This window comes from Vidua macroura, chromosome 6 (genome assembly GCF_024509145.1).
Source record: "Vidua macroura isolate BioBank_ID:100142 chromosome 6, ASM2450914v1, whole genome shotgun sequence".
Lineage (NCBI taxonomy): Eukaryota > Metazoa > Chordata > Aves > Passeriformes > Viduidae > Vidua > Vidua macroura.
Window position 1 is genome coordinate 38,156,241 of NC_071576.1, and position 27,172 is coordinate 38,183,412.

The 27,172-nt window shown below is 40.6% G+C and overlaps 1 protein-coding gene across 8 annotated transcripts in view; it reads left to right on the forward strand.

Moving 5' to 3' along the window:
- The first annotated feature begins 1,602 nt into the window (after positions 1-1,602).
- The window catches only part of LOC128809192 (transmembrane protein 263-like), a 202,997-nt gene continuing 177,427 nt past the window's right edge, over positions 1,603-27,172 (forward strand). For 2 of the 8 annotated variants that reach the window (XM_053980966.1, XM_053980969.1), the window contains exons 1-2: positions 4,471-4,552; positions 16,742-16,832. In XM_053980966.1, the coding sequence (XP_053836941.1) occupies positions 16,770-16,832 (63 nt within the window). In that variant the 5' untranslated portion in view covers positions 4,471-4,552; positions 16,742-16,769. The other 6 variants (XM_053980965.1, XM_053980968.1, XM_053980963.1 and 3 more) reach the window with 6 other exon arrangements.

Genomic DNA, 27,172 nt, shown 5'->3' on the forward strand with positions numbered 1-27,172 from the left:
AATTTCTCCATGAAAAGACATCACTTTTAATTTACAAAAAGTGGAGTTTATGGAACCATATACATTAGCCATTTTGCTTCAGTAGAGACACAGTTTTGAGGTGAATCTCACCAGATCAGGACTGGAGTGCTTTAAATGGACTAAATCCTTTTGGATGAAACTAAGTAATAATTTTGGTGTTGCTGAAATAGTTTCACAAATAAAGTTCTTTCTGTGCTTATCACAAAGTAAACAAATTGCTTTCTCATTCTTTGCCTGCCCCCCTCATCCACTATTTGTCTATCATCCAGAATATTCTGATTTTTCAGTTGGAACATTTTTGAAATGTTCTGCAGACATTGCAAACATTAAAACCTAAAGTTAACTTATTTAAAAGATTTCACTTCAATCTGTTTTATTTTATGGGCTTAGGAACTTGCTGAGAAAAAATTCATGTTCATCTGAAATTCACTATTTTAAATGGAAAAAATTGCATTTTGAACTTCACTAGAATGGATCATTTAACCTGGATGAGGGAAAATATATTTTTCTCTTTAACTCTTTATACTTTAGGCAATATTGTTTTATTGTTAATCAGGCTATAATTTACATGTTAAACTCAACACAAACTTTATATAATCTTATTTCTACCCACCAAAATATGGATTTTTATTATACAATTAAAATTTTAATATAATTCTACCAATACTATTGACAAGATTATTTGATATAAATTTTATTTGTTTTGAAGGAAGGACTTACATTTTGGTTAACAGTTAGTTTTATATATCTAATATAGATGCACACAAATATATGTGCAGAAATTGGTGTGGTATTTGAAACCTTTGCTAAATTCACTGGCTTCCACTACTGCTCTTCTGAGAAAATTCACATGCTTGTGAAGTATCTTTATATTTGCATAAGAAATTATAAATTTTGCTATGAGAGTCTGTGCCAGGAAAGGGCTGCAGAATACTTCCTTTAAGAAGTGATGCAGATAATTATGTAAGGCATGGATGTGTTGTGAAAAGCAAAGGAAATGAATCTTTTTAACTGTCAGCCCATGTGAGGTGAGGGAATTACTTTGGTGTCTTTCAAACACTGAAAAAATGGAAACCAGTCTTATGGTACCACTCCAAGGAGGTTCTGCAATTAGAAATGACAGTATGGGACAAACAAAAAATTAACTGTGCACTGAGAGAAGGTATTCCTAGACTTTAAGTGATGTAATTGTTCCTTTTATGGTTTCTGACTAAATAGGGTCCACTGTATTCCAGAATGCCTTAAAAGACATATATGGTGGCTAGGGCACTTCTTCAGAGAAGAAATTGCAACATTTCTTAGTCAAGAAGTTAAAAATTGAACAAAAGCAGGTTTTCCTCTTTTGGATTCAACCACTTGTTGAGTAAGTTATGTTCTCTGCATATTAACTCAGCCTCATATGTAGAATAATATTAAATCAGAGAAAAATGAACTCTTAATCATTGTCATTCACTTAATTTTGTTTTCTCTCATATTTCAGGAATCATTATTACTACTACTTTTTTTTTTTTTTTTTCCACCACTCTTCTTTTTGTTTTGCTTTGTCTGGCTTCCCTCATTGCACCAAACCATCCACTAGCAGAACATGCTTCTATCCATGTGTGTGGTTGTGCTCAGTGATAGTTTTAAAGAAACACATGAGAAATAAGACTTTAGACGCCAAAGATTATGTCCAGATTCTTTTATCTTTGCCACCAGTCGTAACTCCCTTGCATGAAGCAGCAGCATGGGTGCAGCCCCCATCCTGCGGGCTAGAGCCATGCTCCGTTGGCTGAGGATAGCGGGAGGAGAGGGCTCGGAAGCCCCACGCCCTCCCAGGCACCCAGCTTGTGGCTGGGACCCTTGTCCCGCTGGTGAGGGGTCTGGAGAAGTGGCTGAGACACATGGGGATGTTTAGCCCGGAGAAAAGGAGGCTCAGGGTGACCTTTCTCTACAACTCCCTGACCAGAGGTTATTGCCAGCTGGGGCTTGGTCCCTTCTCCCAGGTAACAAGTGACAAGATGAGAAAACATACTCTCAAGCTGTACCAGGAGAGGTTTAGGTTGGACATTAAAAGGAATTTCTTCACAAAAAGGGTGGTTAGACACAGGAATGGATTGACCAGGGAGGTGGTGGAGTCACCGTCCTTGGAGTTAAGACTGGATGTGGCATTTTGTGGCATGGCCTAGCTGACATGGGGGTGCTTAGGTTAGACTCAGTGATGTCATAGATCTTTTCCAACCTAATTGATTCTACTTGATTCTGTGAATGCCACCAAGCCTGCAGCGAGGGCAGACCTCGGAGAACTGGCTCCTCATCTTGGCCAAACAAACACTGCTTCCACGTTTGACTTAAGGCTGAGTCAATAATCTTCCTTTGCTGCATTTCCAGCAGTTTACACTGGAAATTGGAAGAGGCCAGCCTGACCCACAGGTGAAGCACTTCATCTGCCATGCCAGGCAGCGGTGTTGCCTGGCGGGGTGTCTCGGTGCAGGCTGCGCGGAGCCCTGGCTCCCTCGGGAGGTGTCGGCTCCGAGCCCCCCGCAGCATCACTGCGAGCCCCGAGCCCCCCGCCAACATGGCGCCCCTGACCCCCGCGCTTCCTCTTCCGGCCGGGTTGCCATGGCGCTGCCCCCCGGCCCAGCCTCCCCCCGCCCGCCGGTGTGTGTTTACATCGGGCAGGAGGAGCCGGAGCCCCAGCGCCGGGGGAGACGGGCACGCAGCCGCCGGCCGCCCGCCCTCCCGCCCTCCCTCCATCCCCGCCGGGCGGTGCTCCGGGAGACGCGGCATGAAGGTGATGCTGTGGGCTGTCCCCGGGACGGGGGCTCGGCTGGGCCGCGGCGGCTCCCGATGGCTGCGGGGGTGGGGGGGCGAGGGGAGGAGGCCGGGCCCGGCGGTAACCGGGGGCGGGAGGTGGTGGTGGCCGTGCACGCTCGTAACCAAGTACACAACTTCCAGAAGCTTCCAACTTCGCGTGGGATGTGGTGTCGCTTCTTGGGTCCGTCTCCCTGGAAAGAATCCCCTCTTCTCTCCGTGAAAACCCGGCTCGTTTCCTGCGGCGCTGAGACGGGAAGGGAGTAGCGTGGGAGCCGGGGGAGGCTGCCTGCCCCTGGCCCCGCTGCCCTTCTAGGCGGTTGTCTCCACGGAGAAGTTGCCCTCCTTCCCGGGCATCTTCCCTCATGCACAGCATCTCGTGCGCGGCGTCGCTCCCCGGCGGCCGTGGGGTTCGTGCCTTGGTGTGCGGCCGGCGCTGCTCCGGTGCTCACCTGTGCTGCTGCTCTCGCAGGCCCTTCCCTTAGCCTGGGGGAGATCTTCGCCTTTCTCCGTAGTTTGCTGTGGAAAACTGTTAGAATAGAGAATGTCTAACCTGAGCCGGCTATTGGTGTGAGTGCTGAGGCTGGCTGGACTATAGAGGTAGTAATATATAACACTCAGGTGTGAGGTTGTATCTTCTGTGGTGTTGGTTAGGAGTCAGTAATGGTGTTGTAATGCTTTTTCTTCACTTTATGTTGTCATATCTCTTTAATTTTCAGGTGTATGACTTTTGAAGGGTTTTCTCTCATTAATCAGTCTGAAACTTGAGGCACACCAAGCATTCCCTGTCTCCTGAATTTGTCTAGCAGTAAAATAAAAAATGTATTAGCTAGGTTGTCAGCTCTTTGAGGCAGAAACTGTTTAGGTCTGTACCAATCCTGATGGAGAAATTTGGCTCAGGCCTTCCTCCAAGCCTCTGAGTCAAGTAAGTATGTGTTAGAAGTTCATCAGCTTGTGCAGGTGCTTGTGCAGGGTTCTGGGAAGTGCTCGTGTGGCAGTCACTGGGCTTAACAATTGTCTCTGGGCACCAGGGGCTCTTAACCATAATATATGCACAGCTGGTGGGTGAAAGAAAAGGGGCAGCCTCTGCATAAATGCAATAAATATATGTAAAAAGAGCGTGTCCTGCTATGCAGTGTTATGTTTTGTTGTGCATTTGTACAAAGCCTGATAGTAAAATGTGTATTTTTTTCTTTCTCTCTGAGTATTTGTTAGTTCCAATAGTGTAGGATAATAAAAGGTATGTATTAAGAACATTATTGATAAACAGGACTATGGCTTTGGGTGATTTGTTGACTTACACTGTAAAACAAAAACCTCAGAGTGCTGTCGGAACAATACATCCAGTTTGAGGTACAAAACTGGAAAGATTTCCTTCAGCTTCTGTTTTATTGCATGTAGAGTAAACAGCTGCTTATTCTTGCTAAGACCATTACTTCTGCTGAATTCCTTTTTTGCCCCATTAGAGTGGGGAAAGGTTATGACTATTTAAGATGAGTTCATTCAAAATACAACAAGACATGAGTGGAATCATGCTCTGACTGTAAGAAAAAATGAGTGTGTTTGGGGGAAAGTTGTTTGTTTTTAACCAGTCATTTTTCAGGTATAAGCACTGTGTAGAGCTTTTCAGAATAAAAGGGTTCACATTTTTTTCTCAGAATGGGTCATTTCTTTCAGTGCACATTTCTTTCCATGTGTGCCACCTTTTGCTGTAGGAGTTGCTTCAAGTTTCTTCTAGGTAAGATCATTGCCGATGCATGATTTAAATTCTTAAGCTGGGGGTGGGGATAATTATCTTTTCATTTAACGAGTGGAATGCATTGAAATGTGCAGTATTTTCACCCCTTTAAAAGGGTGAGGAAAGGAGAAGGGAAGGGAAGGAAGAGGTGTCTGTGTGGTGTAAGTTGGATCTGAATCCCTTTTATGGGCCTGCTCATGAGTAGTTCAGTGTGACTTTAAAACAAGTAAGTTTAACTTTTTTGATCATTGCAGGGAAGACATCAAAACTAAACTTTTCAAAAGTCATTGCGTCAGTTTCTCCCCTAATTGTTGTTGTATCTTGGGAAATACATTTGAGTTTGTTTGTTTCTGGCAGCATTGGTTTTGATGCCGAGCTCATTGATGCTGCTTAGTGTGTTGCTGAGAAGGCAAAGCAGTCAAAAGAAAACAGGTTAATGCTAGTGTGTATCAAAATGATCTGCCTACTTAGGGAAGGGAAGAAGCAGGAAAAGGGAAGGAAATGGTAACATCAGGGGATGTTCTTCTGCTGTAGAAGTGATCCTTTCAGGATCTGTTACTACTGCTGATCGTTGCCGAAGAAACTGAAGCCTGATGTAGTGTATTTTTAAGATAATCACTTAATAAGTATCCTGTTGAAAAGGTAGAGTGAAGTAAAGTAGTATGGCAAAGCAATGCTTTAAAACTTGGTGTTGAAGCTGGACTGGATTCAAGGTAGTCTTTATGTGTACTTTATTTCTGTTCCCATGTCTTTTGAGCTGTGTCCATGCCGAAGGATGGTATCTCTGGGCCCTTCCAGGCTATGCAAAGTACAAAACTGGTTAAAGTCCCCTTTCCTTCTTTGTAGGACAGGAGTGAGAGGCAAGCAGCTCAGATTGTGTCAGGAAGGAGACCATTTCTGTGTGTAGTGATAAGTGATACCTTTTGAATATGTCAATAAAGTTTGCTTTTCTTCAAGGGCAGATGATCCTGATGGCAAGGAAATACACCTTTTCAGGCTGCATTAGGAGCCTGGGTAATGTGTCTGTCCTGTGGGGAGGGCAGTTCCACTTATTAGGGCAATGAGGAGATAGGCAGGGATTTGGTTATCACAGTCAGCTGCTAATCACTGTCCCACAACATAGTGTCTTTCCAGTATTAATCTCTTGTGGCTAAATGCTTGATTTCTCAAGTCTTAGGCAGCACTGGAGAAGGTTCTTGTGCCCTTGCTAACAGAACCTCTTCATGCTGTATCTTCAATCTGTGAATGAGTTGAGGCATTAGGATAGCTCCTGGTATCGTTCTGCTGTGGTGACTACTTCTAACACTGCTGCTGTCACTGGGCTAACCTAAATCCAAAATCAGAGAAATGAAAGGCATTGAGACTGGCATATTGAAGTCCTTGTTTGTGAAAGCAAGCTCAAGATGTGATTTCAGTGAAGTAGCTGCTCCCCTCTCTATTGAAAGGATTCTTCAAAGTAGAATGAAAGCTTGTGGTGCTTTGGCATGTGCTCACAGTTAAGTTATATAGTTTGAATTATGACAAGTGTCATAAATGTGCCATTTTACTTTGAGAAACTTAAAGCTATATCTAAGAGAAAGAATGTGAACTTACTGCCTATAGTTCTCTTTTTCTGACTGCCTATGAAAGTGAGTATTGACAGATACATTTTAGACATCAGAATGAGGCAAGATATTTTGAAGATGCAGTATCAAATTTATGGAAAGCTCAAGGAAATATTTTTCTTGCTTGTGTTTACAGACAGCTCTGTTCCTTAAAGATGTCGTGGGTTGTCCTGTCAAAATGATGTATATGTAATCTTTTTTTTTTTTTTACATGTGTCCAATCCTGTTTAGCAGGCCTCTTTACAGTTGAAATGAAAAGTACTTGGGAAAGGAACAGCTTATAAAAACAAGGAACAAGAGTTATTGCTTTCTATGGAGTATATAGTAATATTTTGTTTTCCTAGCATGTAGTCCTAAACGTGGTCTAGTGTTGCTGTGCCACTCCTTGTGTCCACTCGAGGACTCCCGGCTCGCTCCGGCACAGCGGATGGCGGGGGACACTCTCCCGTGCCTCGGGAAGGCAGCTAAGGCTTTTGGCCTTGCGGGGTGAGACACTTGCGACGATGGTGGAAGTGAGGAGTAGATTCCAACTAGGGGTAAAGTCCAAGTTTATTAAGGAGATCTGCAGGGAGATCCATAACCCAGGGGAATCAACCGACAGAAGCCCTTCAACTGGGCTGTTATAAATGGGGGTGGAAACAGGGGAGGAGATCACCCACCCACCAATGGGAATGTTTGGGGGAGTGGAAGGTGGGCAGACAGACTAGTGGGGAATTCAATCGGGGAGGTGGGAAGGAGGGACCCCTGGCCCCCATCCAATCACTCGGTGCTCCTTTGTGGAAAGTTCTGGATGAGTGGGATGGGGAGTCAAGTGATGGACAAGGCATCAGGGAGGGGTCAGGGGAATGATCCAGCGAACTGGGGGGAGATTGACATACAAGGAAAGGGGTAGTTCAGGGTGAAACCATGGAGGGGGGTAAAGGGATGAACCATTAGAGGACTTGTACAAAAGCATGAAACTTAAAAACACAATACAACAGTCTAGGAATCAGGATGAATGTAAGTGATAGAGTAAAAGGGAACATGGAGTACATATTCTGTAGATAATTTTGATTGAAATATTTGCCTGTGATTGGTCACATCTGTTTTTCTTTATTTCTGAGCTGCCTTACAAACCTTGTAGTGGTTTTCCAATATTTCAGCTGAATGTCAGAGAGATGGGAAAGGGTTACATACCTTCGAAGTTCTGAGCAAAGCTATATTCTTACATAGATGGGACAAATAGTAGAGCTCTTAAGTTTCTTCAAAAGAATGTTCTGATTGAACTTAGTGGGCATCACAGAAATGGCTTGTGCTGGTAAATCTTAATGTGTCTGCAGTGCTGCTCAAGGTCTACTGCAATTCTTGGGCTTTGATTCATTCTAAAAATATTTTGGAGGGAGAACCTTTGCACCTCACAGATCTTCAAAGTAGAAGGCAGCAGTTACCAAAAGCTATTGCTTTCTGAATGAATTCTTACTAGTGCGTTGCTTATGTTCATAGTGATTAAGTGTTTTTTCTGTCTGATGGCTGGTTGCTGAGTGTAGTAACTCTGGCTGGAATCTCGTATGCAGCAAGTTGTGACCTTTCTTACCACTTCTTGGAGTGAGTTTGGAAGAAAAAGATCTCTCTATGGAGCCTGAAATAAAGGGGGTGTTACTGCTGGCAGTGCTTCCGGCAGTCAAGTTTTGACTGTGCAGGCTAGGTGTGAAACTTCAGGGCTTAACAGTACCAGAAGATGTAGCTTTTGTTCTGTAGTGTTAGTAAATATTTTATCTGAAATATTTCTTCTTTAAACCACTACAGTAAGTGCATAGAATGACAAGCAATACTGATCTTGAAAAGCTCTGATGTGAGTTCAAAACTCATTTGTAAGGAAGGAAATATTTAACTACCTAGCCATCAAAAAAATATATCTAAAAGTTGTGTGATAAATAAATCATAATGCAATCTCCTAGCTAATTACCAAATGCAGAAAATGCATTTTGAAATACTTAATGAAATAAGGACACAGGAATAAGTTCTGTCTTGAATAAAATATTTTATATTTATCCTAAATTTCTAGCATCTAAAATTACTTTTGAAGGTTTTGAAACAACTTTTTAACTTCAAATGAATTTGCAGGGTTTTTTTTTTAGTTGAATTTTTAAAAAAGGAAATCAAGATTTTTGGCAAGATGACTTGTGTTTCAAACTCTTGCAGTGATGTCTCTTGTGACTCTTTTGGGGGAGAATGCTTATATTTTTCAAGCTGTATATATGCTTATGTACTTTGAATTCAAGTCTTATAGTAAAAATTCTGATGTTCTAGCTGTAAAAGCCCTAGAAAATTACTTAAATTTCAGCTCGTTAAAGCTAAAACAGTAGTAGTGCACTTTTAAGGAAATAAATGCATGGAAATTGAATCATATGAAGTCATAGTTATAGAATACTGCTTAATGCATTTTTCTGTGAGTTTTTTTTTGTTTTGTTTGTTTGTTTGTTTGTCTGTTTTTTATTATGACCCTACTGAGGATAGTGAAAGGGGTATTACATTATAGATCTCTATGGTTGAGAGAATCTTAATGACCTCTGTCATATATGCCTATATTATTAGGCAAAGGACTTCTTATTTTTCAGACAAATTTCTTATGCTATCTGCAGCTCCCTAGAGTGATACTTCCACCTCTTATTAGGAAAATGGAGAATATTCTTTCTGTAGAGTGCATTATCTCATTTCTTTAGGCAGAATAAAACTGGCATTAATCACTAAATCCGTCAGTCAAGGACAAAGCTGGAAAAGTACATTTATAGTGTGTTACAGTATAGTTACAATATGTTATAGTACAGTATGTTAGTTATTCTCTTTGGGCCAGGTCAGCAGGTGATCAAATTAAACGTGATTTGCTTGGTTTGGATTTTGAAAACCACTCTTACATTCTTTCTGTGCTAACATTGATTAAGTAGGTAAAATCCAGATGGAAAATAAATGGTCGATCAAGACAAAATTCAATACAATAATTAATTCAAAATCCAGAACTGTCTGGTCTACCACCGAGCAGACTCTATTGGCTGTTTGTTGTATAAATTGTGCTATCTACCCCATACAAAACATGAACATGGAAAGTGTAAACCATCAGTTTACTGGCTGAATGGAGAATAGACTGTGGTGTCATTAGTACTCTTGAAAATTTATTTATGCCAAATAAACCCTAATTTGGATTACTGACAGTACAAAGTTGTTTTATTGCTGTAAAAATAGGATTTGACTGTTCTGCTGAGAATAGAAGTGAATCTTGACTTGGCATTTGCAGGATTAAATCTTGCTCTCATTGCCTTTCTCCACCAGTCCTGTTGTCAAGACAAAATTAAGTGTTAAAATTGTAGCCTCCCTAATGTGTTTGTCCAAACTCAGAAAACAGTAAATAATCTAAGCAACTTTTCTATTCTTTGTTACAGCATACTTTGAACAAAGTGCTACAATTTTACACTACTGTCCTCAGCACTTCTATTTCTGTACTTTCCTTTAGTGTTCCAGGGGATTTATAACTGCAACTCAAATTCCCCTTGGGCTGAAACCTGGCACAGAAGCTCTCATTATAAGTGAACTTTGTTTTGCAAATTTAAAAGCGAAGCATCCATCAAGAGGCTTTCTTAAACATAGAGGAAAGCCAAAAAAAAAAAGTTTATAGTTGCAGATCAATGTTATGCCTGCTGCAGGAAAAATCTAACCGACATTGGAAATACCAAAGGTGTGGGTGTGCAATCAATAATGATGGCAGATTCAATGGAATGTTCCTATTGCATTTAGAATACTTTAAATTAAAGTCTTAATTCCTTAATGTGCTGAAAATTCATTGCTGAAGTAAAAGTTGCAGCTACAAACTGCCTAACAAAAGTACAGTGATAGTTTTAAACTTGTTCCCAGTGTCTGAGCATGGTTATTTGAGCAGCAGAGAATAAGGAGATGGTTGGGTGGTTATGTGCTTCAGCTGAAGAGGACCTTTATGTCCTCAGCTCCCTGGAAAAGGTTGTCATCATGTTGAACTACCTACCCAGTGGCTGGTTGTTTAATTCTTATTTTTCTTTAAACAACAGCCCCCTTTTTTTTCTGTTGGAATTGAGACCTTATGTAATTTTGTAAAAAGCAGAAAGGGCATTGTGAGACACAAGCCATTTTCAGATATGGAAGATGGAACAGTTTAATTTGTTTAAACGTGAAATATCCAAGATAAGTTACGAGAAACTTTGTAACAGTGACTGGAGAGAGAAGAGATCCCAAATTAACAGTGTCATTAATTATGTAATTTTAGGAAAGCCTGATGAAGGTCAGCTTCATTGTTACTGGATCTGACAAGCCCTTTGGCCTCTGCAAAGATTCAGTCATAACATGTATCATCTCTCACATATTTGGAGAAAGTGAAGTTGGGATGAAAAGAGCTGGGGTTTTGCTTTTCTGGTGTTAGGAAGGGGCAAAGTATGCTAATGTGCAGGAAACTGTGGGTTTTAGTCTTGTGGATTTCAAATAAGTATTCTTTAAACCTCATGCATAAATAGCCAATGCTTTCACTGGGATACGTTAGCATCCCAAAGCACTTAACAAACTGTCCTGTGTTTGGGGATTACTTCACTTGTTTCTTCACACAGACCCAGTGAGGCTTGCCATTCTTTAGGGGTGCATCTAATCTTTATGATTATCACTTGACATATATTTGATACTCTATAAAAAAAGCCTTGGACCTGTGCTGGGAAGCTTACAAGTGAAATCACAGATGTGGAGGTATGAAGCCTGGGCTGCCACGAATTTTCCTCTGCTTAATTGCTTTATTGGAATTGTGCCTACATATAATACCAGGTCTGAAAGTCACTGTTAGGCAGGACAGAGGACGTGATTTATGGTGGTAGTTGAGAATTTGCCTAGAAAGAAGCAAGTCTGACCTGGGCTCTTAAGGAGAGGCTTTAGGAGGAATGAGGCAGTTTCTTACAGTGGAAGAAGTAAGATTCTAAGATCAAGTCCAGAATGTAAATGAATGAAGAATGATGTCAGAAAGGAGAAACTGGAGCAAAGTGTTTAGAAGCAAGAATGGGAATATGAAGGTTTAAATCAGGAAATAAATACCATTTTCACTTGAAAATACACAAGCAAAATAGTAGCTGAAACTGTGGATTTTAGAATTATTTCCAAAGTGTAGTCTCAGAACTGAGACAGTAAACTGCTGCTGAATCCATGACTATGAGCTTTAGATTCCTCCAGCTTCTGTTCTGAAAGGGAGAAAAGATTACTTATAAGTTTGAGTATAACAGAGAAGAGTATTTACATGATTTATTTCCTTCTGGTTCTGCTTATGGTAGGGGATTTAAAAAAATTTTTTTGTCTTTTGTGAGTAGAGTAGGAATGGTGAGAAGGAGCAGAATGATAAGGTATGTGGTTCTCTGTAGGAAATTTGAAGTTATTTGTCCCAAACTTGTTCAATTTCATTAATAATTTTTTGCAAGATGTATATATATATATATATATTTTAAAATTTGATTGCCCTCCCTCATAGTTGCCCTTCTTGGATTTTGTTTTGGAGCTTTGTATTTTGCTGCTCATTAACAAAATGAATTCCTGACTCAGTGAACAGTTAATTGACAGACTTCAGTTTAAGATTATATACCATAGTCAATATAATGCTAAGTACAAAAGTAGAGTCTAAAGGGCCTAAAAGTGGTGGTGGTGCAGGTAGGATTTTTTGATTACCTCAAGATGACTCTTTAGAAAGCTGAGCCATATTGGGGCATTTGCAATGACAGTCTCATGTTGTTATTGACTCAAGAGCAAAATGAGCTGACGCTGATCACTTGGTGTTGGGATTGGTCCTGTACTGTGTGCGTATTTTGAGTACTTTGAGATTGAGGTAGTATGGCTCTTTTTGTGGTTGAGCATGCTGGTATCACTTGTTAGTACAAATGTGGTGATAAATGGAGCTCTTTGTTTCAGTGTCATAAACATAACTCTGTACCTTGTGGAAAATGCTGACTCTGACTGGATAGGAACTTGCTTTCTGTCATGCATGCATTTACTACAGCACTTGTAAAATGTACAGCCTTTAAATATACTGAAAATCTGAGCATATAGCTGAGGTTCTGGTCAGAATTACTCTCAAAATATTGTGTCCTGTGGAAGAGCGTGAGGTATACTCTGAAATGCTTGTATGCAATTTGTCAGACTTATTTAGTTCAGTACTGGCAGCTCTCTCTCTCCATAAACACACAGCCACCTATGAAACTCATAAATCCACAAACACTAATTTGCCTGGTCACAGCAGTCCATAGCATTTGGGTTAAACTGCATTGTAAGGTCAGTAGTCATGCAGTGTGATCAGGACAGGATTGTATGTTTCTCAGTTTCTGTGAGAATTCCTATAGGATTTTGCTCTTAATCTTTATCATTTGCTGAATTCATACAAAGCTTTTCAGTTTCCTTAACAGTTCATTGAAACTGTTGGCAGGGACAGGGTGAGCTACCTTGAAATCTCACATCTGTAACTTCATTTTGGAAGGGTGGGTGTTATCTCTGCTTGAGTTTACTTGTTCTTGTTCAGCTTGGAGATTGTGTTAAACTATGACAGAAAAATTGCCACTAAGTCTTAATGGTGCTCATAGTCAAGTACTCATCAAGGAATTGTATGAAGTGCTTGCTTGTCCCTGCTTGAGGGCAGGGACTGTCTTTGAAGAGCTAAGAAGTTTTTCTTAGTTATATGTTCTTAGGTTTTGTGCCATAACCTAACTTTCTGTTATAATACCCATTTAAGTTTGTGCTTCTCCAGTGGTTCTAGTGAGGAATGGAAACTCATTCCCAATTTAAGAGGCTATACAAACCCAAAATAATTGAAAGAATATTGTACAGTAATATCTGCTGTTTCTGAACTGTTGATACACCTTCCTGCATCCTAGATGCTCCTGAGGGAGTGTCAAAGCAGAAGCAATCTGTGTACATTCCTTCTGCTATCACTACAGCTCCAGGATTATTATTGAACCTGCAAGCCAACAACTTACAGAGCTGTGTGCATCCCATTCCCCTACTTGTCTGTCATGGATCCTTAAGAATGAAAAAAGATGTCACTGATGCCTCATTCTTGAAATGATAGCGTAAAAAGAAAGGTTGAGGCAAAGTTGTTGGATTCAACCTTAGCATAGTTACAAACCTTCTCAGAAGATAATTTCCTGGATTTTTTTTTTTTTTTTTGGATTGCTGTAGATGACTGTGCTGCCAGAACTGTAGATATGGTAAATGTTCATTACCAAGCTTGCAGCAGGTCCAGTGAATTGAACTCAGCAGATGTAACTAAAAAAGCAATGGACATGCTAACACAAGAAAAAAAAGCTATTGTAAAGAGACTTTATAATCTTGTTAATGACACCTGTCAGTGTTTGAGCCTTAAATATTACTTCTGGATATGTATATGAGAACCTAGAGTTTCATCTACTGTTAACTGTTTCACATTTTCATTACTGAATCTCAGTGCCATGCACACTTACTCACTGGCCTCAGTCATTAGACAGACATGCTGAAGTCTGATAAAGTGATGTTTACAAGACTACTTTTAGAATCTCCCTGTATCATAGGTGAATATATATTGTGATAAGATACCAGTGAGTTTAGAATTAGATTTATTCTGTAGAAAGCATTTTGAACTTTATTTTAGGAACTAGGAAATCTCAAGATTGCTAAGTTTCTTGCAAACAATTATTGAAAAACTTAAAATTGGGGATTACTTGACATGTCCATGCTTCAGTTTAGACTGTTTCATTTTTAACATGAAATTGAGAAAAAAAAATTGAAAATACTTTTTTTTGGGGGGCGGGGGAAGAATTCGCAAAGCCATACAAGAAATGTATGCCAAATACAGTTAAAATACGCTGTGTTATGGTTAAGTGGTTTTGAGTAGTGAAAAAAATCCACAAAAATGCTGGCCATTTTTGTTAGACATTCAGCATGTTCTGTAGAAGCAGTAGTCTTGGATTGAGCATTTTTCTTCTGTAGTATTCCAGTAGCAAGTGTTAAAAGTTTTGAATTGGAGGGAAATAGGTGATGGCAAACAGCGACTCTGCCACGGACTTCATGGTGGTCTGTAATGGGCTCTGTTTTTTTCACAGCTGGATTTGTTAATGCTAGCTTAGGTACAAGGCTGACCTTCAACTAAGATAAATCTTTGTTTTGGAGTAAGTATTGTCAGTGATATCCACCATACTGGAGCATTGTATTGCTCATGAACACCAAGCAGTAAGTAGTTAATAAGTGAGGAAGAAAAAACTCTAATGCCACCAACTCACTTTTAGTAGCATTTTGCATCCTCTTTGTATTTATGTAGATGACAACGACTGTAACCCAAAGGAGCACCACTTATCATAGGCTGTCATTGAGAGAAGCTACTGAGCAGGTTTGTCTCGTAGGAAATTGAGAATTGGCTATTTTGAAGAAGGAAAGCTAAGGCTTTTCTTGCTGGCTTTTCCGTAGTCCCTGGAAGTTGGATTGTTTCCTTGAGCAGTATATAGCTAGTATGTGCAGATGGCTCTTACTTGTTTTAAGAAATTAAATTAATTTTACTGTTGTAAACCAGAAAGTACAGGCACAGGATTCGCATTCAAGACCCCTTCTAGTTTAGGAGTTCCATAGCTGTGGTTCAGAATGCTTCCAAGGCACATATTGATGCCTCATATCTTACGTGTTTTATATTAAAAATAAATCTTCTGATCTGGTATACTACTGTAGCCTCATCTTCCCTTTTTCTTTTCTCTCTGTGGCACTGATGAGTAGGAAGGAAGTGTAAATTCATATATTGCCAGTTGATGTAGAAACTTAAATACATACTTTATATTCAATTTGTTGCTCTTACCCAGAATTGTTTACATGTTCTTAAAATCTAGACCACATTATTTAAATGAAGTGAGGAGATGGTTAGATCTTGATGTTGATTACTGACTCCTGGGTTGTTGTTTGTTTTTTTTTTTTTTTTTAATTGGACTAAGGCAACTTACTACTTTCCCATCTGTACCATATGGTAAATACTTTCTTCCCTTTCTGTGATAGCTACCACAAGGCATGACTTAATGTTTGAACTCTTCACTGACAAAAGCTGGGCAATGTTGATACTGGGTGTTTTTAAGTGAGGAGAAATAGGTAAATAGACTAGGTAAAACTTGCATAGTCATGGATGGCAGAAATCCAGGTTGTGACCCTGGCACCATCACAGCAGACCTATACACTTCACCTGGATGGTTTCTCTTTTCCCTGCTGTAAAACATCTGAAAAGCATGGTGGTATTTATTGTTTTCATGTCCATTTTTTTTGGAAAAAAAAAAGGGGGAATGGATGAAAATGCGAGCTACTTCTGCAAAGGATGGAATTTGAAAAGTGTGTTACTCTTCATAATGTGCAAATTGAGGAAAGAGAGAAAGTAGCCAATGCTGCTGAGAGTAACCTCTCAGTCACAGGGTTTGGAAAGGATGAAACTAAATACTGCAGCTTTAGGGCCATGAGCCCCTTTTCTTCCTGAGTTCAAATAATAACATTTTGCAAGCTGTTGATGTACCAGCTGTATTTCTGTAACATTCCAGCTGCGTATGTTAGTACACATTTTCAGATAGTTCAGACTACAAACCCAGTCATGTTTTCAAAGTGCACAAAAGCTTCATTTCCTAATGACTGCTAAGTTTGTCATTTTACTCTTCACTGTATTAACATTGCAAAGAAAATTAGGTTGTTTTTTTTTTTTGAGGGAGCCCTTTAGCTATGCCTAGTGTTTAATCTTCTATAACTTAAAAAAAAAAAAAAAAAGTAAGTTGGGTGGAAGAAAGTGGTGGGGTTTTTTCCCTGTGATAGTTTGAAACTGAAAAAGCAACTACACTTTTATAGCTCTACATGTCATGAAAATATTGTGTGTGTAAAGTGAGTTCAGCTGCAAATCTTATAACTCTGCTCATGTTCTTCCAGCAGTAACATTGCAGGCTCTTTACAGGATCAAGAAGGCTGGAACATGGAAATGCAAAACCTGGAAGAGTAGTCCAGTAGTTTTTCAAGAATGATTAGTTTGGCATATTACACTTGGAGGCACAGATGGATGTATTTGGCTTGTAGGGGAAAACTCCATGGTCAATGGACCTGCTTAGGTTAGAAGATCCTAAACGAGTTTGCTTTGTTTTCCTTTGAAAAAGGTGACATTTCAGAATGATAAGGCAAAGATACGTTTTTTTTCCTGAAAATTCCAGTTGATGGTGGATCTGCTGCTGCCCTTGATAAATGAGAATTTTAATGTGTTACTACATTATGCGTTTTGGAAATAGTAACTTAGAAATTGTGTTTCATTGTTCATTTTCTGGTTTTCAGTCAATTAAGAAATTAAGACCCTTGTAATTTTGCTCTTTGCTTTGTGTGCTGTCTTGAAAAGTCTTTTTTTTTTTTTTTTTTTACTTTCCCCTTTCTGTAATTTGACTGCAAACAAATCTCCCAGCTCTTTCTTTCTCATCAGCTAAAGTGCGCGCCTTGTGTCCTTACTGTCTGGTGTATTCTCTAATCCTGTAACCATTTTTGTGGTTCCTGTCTGAACTTTCTGCAATTTACCTCCTCTTGCTATTCTGTTCTGCAGGGCCCTACCTTAGAAACACAGATGGTGGATGATGAAACTGAGACTGCAGGTGAAGAATTGCCTCCTCATCTGCGGGAAGAGCCTCCCGAAGGTACAGTGCTGGCATTCAATATAAACTCTTTGCAATCAATTGAAGAAAATGTTCTGGCCAAGAAGTCTGATTTATCTGTCTGACTTGAGCCTGTATTTGCCTGTTTTCTGAGAGGGATAAAGCTTTGTCAGAGCTGACAGTTTAGCCAACCTCCCAGCCAGAGGTCTAGCCAGCCCCTAAGCCTTCTTTTGCATTCAAACGAAGGTTTTACTCACTAAGGTGCAGACACAGTTCTGCATTCTCTTTGACAATATGGCTTCTGATTAAAATTGTCCTGCTTGATCATCCTGTCTTCAGGCTTACGAATAAAATGCTTCCTCTACTGTCTTGTTTGTGATGTTTTGAGTCTTCATTAGGGAAGACTTCCTAAGCAGTCCTCTCTTTTCTCTTTACCTCTCTCTGCAGCATCCTGCTATTGAAATTGTCCCCAGCAGAGACTTGTCAAAGTTAGGTATTCTAGTGATTTTGTTTCTTTTCACAGTCTCTCTTGGAAGCCAGTTTAGCCATCTGAGGAGGAGGCAATGAGATGCTGTCCATCAGCAGGAGACTCAAAGATGCCAATTTTAATTAAAAACCTTGTTTGCAATGACATGCCCTGGATTTATACAGGGAACGGATTTTTTCCCACTGTGCAAAAGTCACAGACATTGTATATATGCAGCAAAATAGGTGCTGCTTTCTTTTGAATAGAAGCTGCTAACATTGCTGCAAGTGATAATACATCCTGAGCTTTGTCTTCAGTTCATTGGCTTCTAAAACACAATCACTCATAATCAGTGTGGATGGCTTAAACAACCCAGAGAGTGCTGAGATCCCTATTAGCAACTTGCTGTTAAAATACCACGACATGTCTCTGGGAAACATAAATGCGTTTTATATTTTTCCTTTAAGAGAAAAAGATGCTGATACAGCATTTATACTGACAGCCATTCTTAAAGGGAATATGAACCAAGTGGATGGTTTTGGGAAGTTGCTGCTCCCATGCCTTCTTGTTGAGCATTCTGTTGAAGTTTTCTTATTAAGTTGTAATTTCTTGTTCTGCCATTTCATATACTTTGTGTTGATAATTACAGTAAATAGAGGTAAGTGAAAGGTAGGTTTCTTTTGTAACTCTTATAAAGCCAGAAGCAAATAAATGTGGAGGATGTTGTGATTATTCTATGAATACATGGAGGATATAAAATTAATATTCCCTTCCCCTCTTTTATTTGTAAGTAATGCCAAATCAGCATGTAATGACAGTTCATTGAAATAAGAATTCTGGTGACTAGCTGAAGCTGATGATTATATGAGTCTGGAGACTATATCCTGGAATGTAAAATCCATCTTGTTTCATCAGTTTATCAGGAATAGGCTTAGATTTTGGACTATGGCTTTGACTTGTATAATCAAAAGAGGTTTTTTCAATGTATTTTTGCAAACTAACTTATTAAAATGAAAGCAAGTTGTTCTGCCTGCAACCCTGGCTGGTTTGAATGACAATGAAATATGTCAGTGTTAATATTCTACTTCTGTGACTTATTGGATGATCTGGGAGAAGCATGTGGTCTGGTTATACCCACTTTATTGGTTTTGTGGAAAAAGAACTGTTGCAGTTGAGCTGATTTGATTAAGCAGTGATACAGTAGATAAAGTCTGAGCTCAGTATGTACCTTTTGAATTTACAATGACCTCAAGATTAACAAAATAGGAGAGATGTTGAGAGCACAACTGAAACTAGAGTCTGCTTGGGAGAAGAAGTGGAAAATTTGTCCTGAAGGAGAGCAATCAGGATTATGCTGAACTTATAGCTGACTTTGGATATTGGTGGAGTTGAGTAACAAAAGTGTTCTTTAGAAGTTGCTGTCTACCAACATAGACCTACCAGAATTATTATAAAGACATTATAGTTGCAGGAATCATTGCAAATACCTCATGAAAGAAAAAGAGCTCTGAGTTCTTTGACTTAAATACCATTCAGAGTACTATCTTATCTTTGCTGCACTTCAGATTTCTTGTTTCTTCTGACAGTACTTTCCTAGTTAAATCAGATGCTTTTCAATACATAAAGCAATGTTGTTGTGACTACTGCAGTCTTGTTTCCTGGGATCTGTGAATTGGAGACCATGTCTGCTTGCCTTCTGGTAATGAGTGCATAAGGGAGGGAAGGCTCTCCAGAGTCTCTCTGTCTAGAACTAAACCATTATTTCCCCAGATTGCATCATAGTAACTTCATTTCCCATCTTGCACAGCATATCTACTGCCCTTCTGAAAGGAAGGGAATTGGAAGCACTGTTCTATGTACATATTGCATTAAAATAAAAGTTTGCCCTTAGTGGAATGTCATATTTCTAAACAGCGCTGCCCAATGGCTTTCTGCAAATAATGGGACAATTTTACATGTCCATCATGTGCATAACTAAATGGAGTAGGTGTCTATGTGGGTAACAACTGGTATGGAATAGCAAATGTTAGTCCCAAGTGCAGTGTGGCAGCCTGGCAGCGTGCGAGGCAAGAGAAATACCAAGAGAGAGGCTGGTATCTGTGTGTAACCTGAATCTGAGTGTTTTATCTGCTGTTAAATTTAACTTTTCTTGTATTTAACTAAGTCGACAGAGTAAATGAGTTAAAAGTACAGCTCCTGCAGGATCCCGTGCATGGTATTGGATACCTGCCGCAAGTGGCTTTTGCTCGGTGACGAGGTTGCGTTCTCAGGGCCGCGCGGGGGCGCTGCAGGCCCGGCCATGCCGCGGCCGGCCCAGCCCGCGTTCCAGGCAGCGCTCGCGCAGGGCCGCGGCAGCAGGAGAAAGTGTTCAAAGCTATTAACTCCTCTCCCCTAAGCTGCTCTGTGGTGTCACAAGGGAAGCTTCCACACTCTGCTGCGAGAACGCTGTTTATGCCCTAACGATACTTTACTTCTTGACATCGTGATCCATCTGCCAAATTCACGGGGGTTTTTTAATTCTCCCTTCATCTTTAGCATCTCTGTGATCCTTGTGACATACTTTTTTTTTATCCCCTCATTTGAAAGGCAGGCACAGGGGAGCAGTAGCAATTAGCATCTGGAGTGCTGGTGTGTTTAGCACTTCACAGAGCAGGCTGTGTAGGGCAGGTTTGCCATCAGCAGCCAGTGAAGGGCAGTGGGCTCTGCAGAGGAGCGCACTGCTCTAAGTGATATGAACTGCTTCCTTCTTTGCAAGAAATTCAGCGTGGCTTATCTGTGCTGCCACACATCTGAGCTACTTTCATGTAGATTTTGTGTGATCTTGAATGTTAAATCGAAGTGTGATTGCAGTGAGAGAACTAGATTTAGTTATTCAAGTACAGCAACACCTTGCTGTATCTGTTGCTTCTTTATTCTCCACTTCAGAGTTCTGTTGCTGATCATTTAATACAGTGCAGTGTTAATTGATATGATCACTTCAATTTTCTGTTCTTTTCCACCGAATTAATCAAGAAAAGTGATAGCAATGAAATCTTATGGTGATTAAAACTGTGACGTTCTCCATTAGGAAATATCAGTACCTTCTTTGCTGCATGCATCTCCCATTTATTGCAGTATTTTTTGTGGGAGAAGTAGCTTTACTCTGTCAAACTGCTAAAAACTATGCCTTTCAGAGGTGTCTATACTGGGGCATGGCTGTAGTTTGTTTTGGCCATGCATTGCCAAGTAGCACTGCATATACTAAAGCTCATTTCAAGGTGGTATGGTCTAGTTGCAAAGCTATGCCTCCGGTTAACAATGACAGTCCCTCATGGGAGTTTACAAAGCATTGCTTTCTTCCATGGCCTTTAAATACTTAGCATGGAGATCTTATCAGCCAACCTACTATGATCAGTTTGGCAATAAGCCTGAGTCTTGTATCTTAACAGTCTGCTACCTCTTCTGTAGGTTTCAGACCTAGCAGAGATGTTCCTTCTTTGTTGCAGACAGATTGGGCCCTGTGGAGTAAAGTTTTATTAAAAGCAATGGGTCTTAGCAGCTCTGCAGTATATAACAGATCTCGGGAAATTTCCTTTCCAAATAACTGTGGTGTTCTTAATTCAAATTGTTTTACACTTGCTGTGGGTAAAGAATACACAGAGATAGTTACTGTAAATCAGATGATTTGCAGGAGTTTAGAACATGGTATCTTGTGTGAGCCTTATAATCTACCTCCATGGAGACATGTAGCCTTTGCTGTTTTATATCTTCTGCGGGATAAACCTATATTGTATGCTTCTGTAGGAAGCTTTAGGACTCCTTATCCACAGTTTGAGAATCTCCAATCCAAAGAATATGGGAGTTTTGTGGATTGCTCATTCAGGATTGAGTTTTGATACCAGCATTTTACCTAGATCTGTATGGATCTAACTAAAATCAAGTAGAGTTGTGTTTCAGTTGAGGTACTACCATCCATTTGAAATGTCTGAAATTAATTAGACTGTTAACTTCATGTTGGTGTATTCACTTATAAGAACATGACAGTTTATTGAAACCAGCAGATGCCAGAGGAACATGCCTTTTCGGGCATCTCATCTGTGATGAGACCTTCAGCTGAAGTCTATGATAAAGGTGTTTAATTTCAAAAAGGCATATGCCTATAAACAGATCCAGTTTTGATGAATGGGTGGCACTTTTCCAATTATTGTTGGGCCAAATGTCTGCTGCAACAATTGCCATACCAAGATTTAAATGATGCAAACTTTATTTGCACTGTTTTGCATTTTCTTATTGTAAGTAATGTTTAGTATGTCTGTCTCCCAACTGCCTATATCCAAAGAACCTCAAAGAAATGACCTTGGAAAACGATGCTGTTAATAGCAGTTCAATTTCCTTTCAGGATCAAGCTTTCTGCTAAATTTTGTTGCCTTTTCTCGTGTAAAGAAACTTATCAAAGTTGCCTGTGGCACTTAGTGTCGTGTACTACATACTTAGGTAAGTATGTGTGTAAGTAGTCTACCAGACCAGCATCTTGAAGTTCTGTGAAGATGGCAGATGCAAAGCTGTGGTATCTGCTAAGCCCCCCTCTACTTTCCTGAGTCAAACCACTCTCTTCAGTGTGCTACTTCATAAGGTCCCACAGTCAAATCCTTCTACAGAAGACCTCTTTAAATTATCTGCTTTTTTTGTCTAATTGCCAGTCAGCCTGGATTGACTTCTGTGGTCATGTAACAAAAGCAAAAGACTGGGGAAAGGAACAGCTATAATCTGTCCCAGCAGTGTGGCCTGGCAGCCAGGAGGGCCAGCCATGCCCTGGGGTGCATCAGGGACAGCATCACCAACTGGGCAAGGGAGGGGATTGTCCCATTCTGTTCTGGCACAACCCAAGTCCTGTGTGCAGTTTTGGGCACCACAATGTAAAAAAGTCATTTAACTATTAGAGTGCATCCAAAGGAGGGCCATGAGAATGATGAAGGGCCTGGAGGGAAGCCATACGAGGAGAGGCTGAGGTCTCTTGGTTCCTTCAGCCTGGAGAAGAGAAGACTGAGGGGAAATGTCATCACAGGCTGCAACTTCATTGTGAGGGGAAGAGGAGGGGCAGACACTGAGTCAGGAGAAGTTTGCATTGGGTATGGAAAAGGTGCTTCACCTAGAGGGTGGTTGGGCACTGGAACAGGCTCCCCAGAGAACTGGTCCCAGCACCAAGCCTGACAGAGTTCAGGAAGTGTCTGAACAATGCTCTCAGGCACACGGTGTGATTCTTGGGGTTATCCTGTGCAGGGCCAGGAGTTGGACTTCGATCCTTTGTGTCCCTTCCAACTTAGGATATTCTATGATTCTTAACTCTACTGTTGACTTATTCTGTGGCTCTAGTCAAGTAGTTTGGCCTTCCTTGAACCACAGTGTTATTTGTGTATGAAACAGAAGTTACTGTTCTTGTTTATAAATGAGGATGGTGAAAAAGCAAACTTAATTTTTTGGCTTTTATAGGTGGAAGATACTTGAAAATTGAAACAGAAATTGTGATCGTTATGTATAAATAATACAACACTTTGCCTGATACATAACTAGTCTATTTTTCTTTTTTTTTTTTTTTTTTGTCTTTTTGAGTCCTCAAAAAGATGATTGGACTTGTCAGATAACCTCAAATAGAAAGGCAGGTTTCTTAAAAAGCAGAAGAAGAAATTAGCAGTGAGGCTGTCTGTTCTTTGGAACTGGGACTTTATGTACCTGGCATGTCCTCTCATCTGTAAAAGCATTTCCTGAGCTACTTCTGTAAATGCCCTGAGGCTGAAGAGCAGTGTTTCAGTGTCATCTATCTCTAAGGCAGGATTCCTTGCAGCTGTGCTCTTCTGTTGGCCAAGCCAGTTCTTGTTTCTGCAAAAGAAGTGACCTGTAGTGTCAACTCAGTCTTGTGCACAACGTCAGGCTTAGTATTTCTGTTAGATTATAAAACACTTTTATATCCATCAAAAGTTCTAGTGTGTTTTTATTAAATTTATCATCATTGTTTTAGTAAAGCTGGGGCTCTTCTGTAAATTCTCCATTGGCTGTATTGGCTTATTCATGCTTAATTTAGTTCTCTGGGGGAAACTGACAATCTGAAATGTGATTAATATACATGTCTTGTGTGTACCCCTTTCTCCCTCTCTCAGCCCCCGCCCTTCTGTATTCCTGTTGCTGTGTGCTTGTTGCTGACAGCAGGCATCTTCCATTCAGCAGCTATGTTACATTGTATTCTACAAACAGTGTGAAAGCTATTTAAATTGCTTTTATTCCACTTCTCCCTATGTCCTATTCTTTCCTCTCCGCTATTTTCATATGATTTAATGAGAGGTTCCTTTGACAGCTGAGCATCCCGTTTTTCTAGCCTACTCCATGCCCTGCAAATCATTCTGTCACTAAGTGTTGTATGTGTGCACAGCATATGCTGTTAAGGGCAGCATAAATAGCCTCCAAGTGCCTGGTGGATTGCAGAAGAAAGGTTCTCATAACTTGAGTGTGGGAAACCTCTTATCAGTGGATCTTGTTAATACAATAATGTTGTGAAGTGTGTGAGTAGCCATCTGGTTTTCCCTGAGGGTCTTTGCCCATAGGGAGGGTGGGGCAACAGTAGTTTTACCATTTGCCTGGGGACAGTAGCTGTAAGAAAAGTGTGACATCCAAATGAAAAGATATTTCAGTGTGAAAGGTCAGTGGGAAGCCTCTGTCAGAAGATAGATCTTGGTCAGTTTCTAGTGAATGTGTTTTATTCTAGCAATAGAGGTTTGTACTGTGTATCTTATTACTTGGCTGAAGTGGCAGACATTTGTCACTGTTTTTATACTAGTTAGAGACAAATGAAATGGTGTAAAAGAATGTATGTTCTTTTACTATGTATTTTTTTATTTTGGGGGGCAAATACATTAACATAAAGATGCAGACAATTGTTCTTAAATAAATGTTGTGGTTTAACCCGAGCCAGCAACCAAGGCCCACACAGCTGCTCACTCGCTCACTCACCCATCAGTGGGCTTGCAGAGAGAATCCGAAGCATAAAAGTTAGAGAACTCATGTGTTGAGATAAAGACAGTTTAATAGGGAAAAAACAAAAGCTGTGCACACTAGCAAAGCAAAAAAAGGAATTAATTTACTGTTTCCCATGGGCAGATAGATGCTCACTCATCCCCAGGAGAGCACAGCCTTGGGAAGACAAACATCATCACTCCAAACATCCCCTGCTTCCTTCTTCTTCCCTGCATTTTATATGCTGAGCATGATGCCATATGGTCTGGAATATCCCTTTGGTCAGCTGGGGTCACCTGTCCTGGCTGTGTCCTCTCAACCTCCCACACACCCTCCAGTCCCCTCACCACTGTGGCAGTATGGAAAGCAGAAAATACTTTGGCTTTTCTGTGTAAGCCCTGTTCAGCAATAATAAAAACATCTCTATATTATCATCACTGTGTTCAGCACAAATCCAGAACATAGTCCCATACCAGCTGCTGTGAAGAAAATTAACTCTACCCCAGCCAAAAGCAGCACAATCAGTCTTTCAGGCTTGTAGTTATCAGTCCTGTTTGAAAGCTGAAAAAGGAAGCAGTTCCTGCTTGTTCCTAATGGACTAAAAAAAGAGTCAAGTAAGTCTCGCTTTTACATATAGCTGCAGTCTGAAGTACTAAATAAGAATGAGCAATGCAGTAAATCCAGGTCAGGAGTGAAATTGAATCAATATATCAGTGTGTTAACAATGATGATATCTTGAACTGCTAAACTATCAGAGTATTATAGCAGGCAATTAAATCATAAGGTCGGTACATGAGGCTGTTAATTCTGCCTCAGAACCGAGTGAAATGCCCAGTTAACATTTCATAAACATCTGTAGTCTCAGCCTGGCTGCCTGCCTTGATTTCAGCTGTTTGCGAACAATTTGAGCCACTACTTTGCTTACCAGTATGATTGCACAATTGCATCAATCTGGCCTCTTCTGGACTCATCATTTTGGATCACAAAAACCAATCTGATGCTGAGGAATAGTTTTTTTCAAGGCTGTTTATGAACTTATGAATGAGCTGTAAAATGAGGGGGTTTGTGTCAGTTTGCTCGCCCTCTAGGATAATATTCTAGAAGAAAATAATCTAATATGAAACTGGGTGGAATTCTAGAGCAATTTTTACAGAGAATGGTCTTGCACTAGTATGGGCATGTGTAATTCTATCTCTTCTTTATTTTCTGAACATACTGAAGACCAATGCATGTTCCTTATTAATGTTTTGGATTATTAAACTATTGTGATACATTTCTTTGGCATATTATGGGGAATCTGTCCTCTTTCTATCTAATACTTGTGTGGTGAGAGAATTTATCTAAGGCTACGTTTTGTCTCCTATGCCCTCTCTTTACCTATATGTTAAAGTTAGGGCTCACTTTGGGAAATGCAAATTGAGACTCCAAGTTTGGTTTAGTGTTTTTATAGCTTGAAAATGCTGCTGTTACTGTTGTTGCAGTATTTTTTCCTAGCATCTTGAGAGTTGGCTTTTTTTCTCTAAATATTAGGCTTAATTGATCGGGAAAGTGGGTAAATTCTTCCAGTCTATAAATCTTGTACTTTTACATTGAAAAAGGATAAAAAACCACATTTACTAAGTTTGATTTTTATCTAAGAATCTACTTCACATTATATAAAGAAATCTGTTTTCTGTGATATCTGGAGATGTTTAAAAGATTGTGACTAGACAAACCCAGCTCTAATTAAAAAACAGTTTGGTCACTGGTTTAAGCTTAACATGTGCTCACACAGCTACTGAAAGAGATATTCTGCATTCCACTCTGGCTGCAGGTTACCAGTTTCACCCCTCTGCATGGCCACATGTGCTCGGGTGCCAGCACAAAAGCTACTGAGTGCCCATGGAGACAAAATGCCTCTGTCTTGAATGGGTGTAACTGGAGTGAGTGAGCCTTCACATCATTCCCGCGATCCAGAGGCTGAAGGATGGTTTGTCCAGCTGAGTAGTACCTGTTGTGTGCGTGTGAGCGTGTATGGAACACAAAGGACAGGCTTGGGGTCCTGTGTGTGCTGCAGAGCTCGCCTGGCTTCCCCGTTGTTCTAGAGAGGAAGAGATGCAGCCGCAGGCAGCACTGAAAACCTCTTTTGTGATCGCATACAAGAGGTCAGCTCTTGATGTTTGTGTTTCTAGCAACTTCCGTGTGTAGCACAGTGATTAAGATAGTGAGGAAAGCAGAGGGATCTTGGCTTTTACTCCTCCTGGGTCTGATCCAAGTAGCGTTAATATGACATGAGACGTTTTGTTAGTATTTGATTAACTGGGAGGCTTGTTCTTGTTTTGTGTGACACATTGTAAGTTAACCACCCGGCATGCCGACATGTGCGATTAAAAACAAACACTTAAAACTAAATTGAGAATCCGGCTGCCAAGCGTGCCGCAGGGAGGGGCTGGAGCAGCCTGCCCCGCACGACTCCACTGGGGCAGACCTCACCCGCTGCTCTCCTGAGCTTGCGTCGGCATCTTCCCAGTTCACTGCTGTATTGCCGATATTTGTTCTAAAACATTTTATTCAGCTGTCTTGCGCAGTTAAAACACTCCCGACGAAATGTGGGAACGGCAAATGGCAACTTAGAGCCGCGTTGCTCAAGCAGGCCGCCCTCGGTGACGGCCGCTATTCTTGGGGGCTGTCGGGCAGCGCGGTGTCGCTCGGCGCGGAGCGGCGTTGCCCGGGCGGGCGCGGGCCGGCAGGGGGCTGCCGAGGGCCGCCCGCACGCCCCGCGCCCCGGAGCAGCCGCGGCGCTGCCGCTTTTATCCCATCGCACGATTGCACTTGCGGTTTTCCTCAGCTTGAATTCCGGGACAGCAGGAATGCGTCTGGGCTTATTTTATAATTAACGAATTAATTTCACAAATAAGACTTGGAGAGTTAACAAAGCTTATTTTCCCTTGTC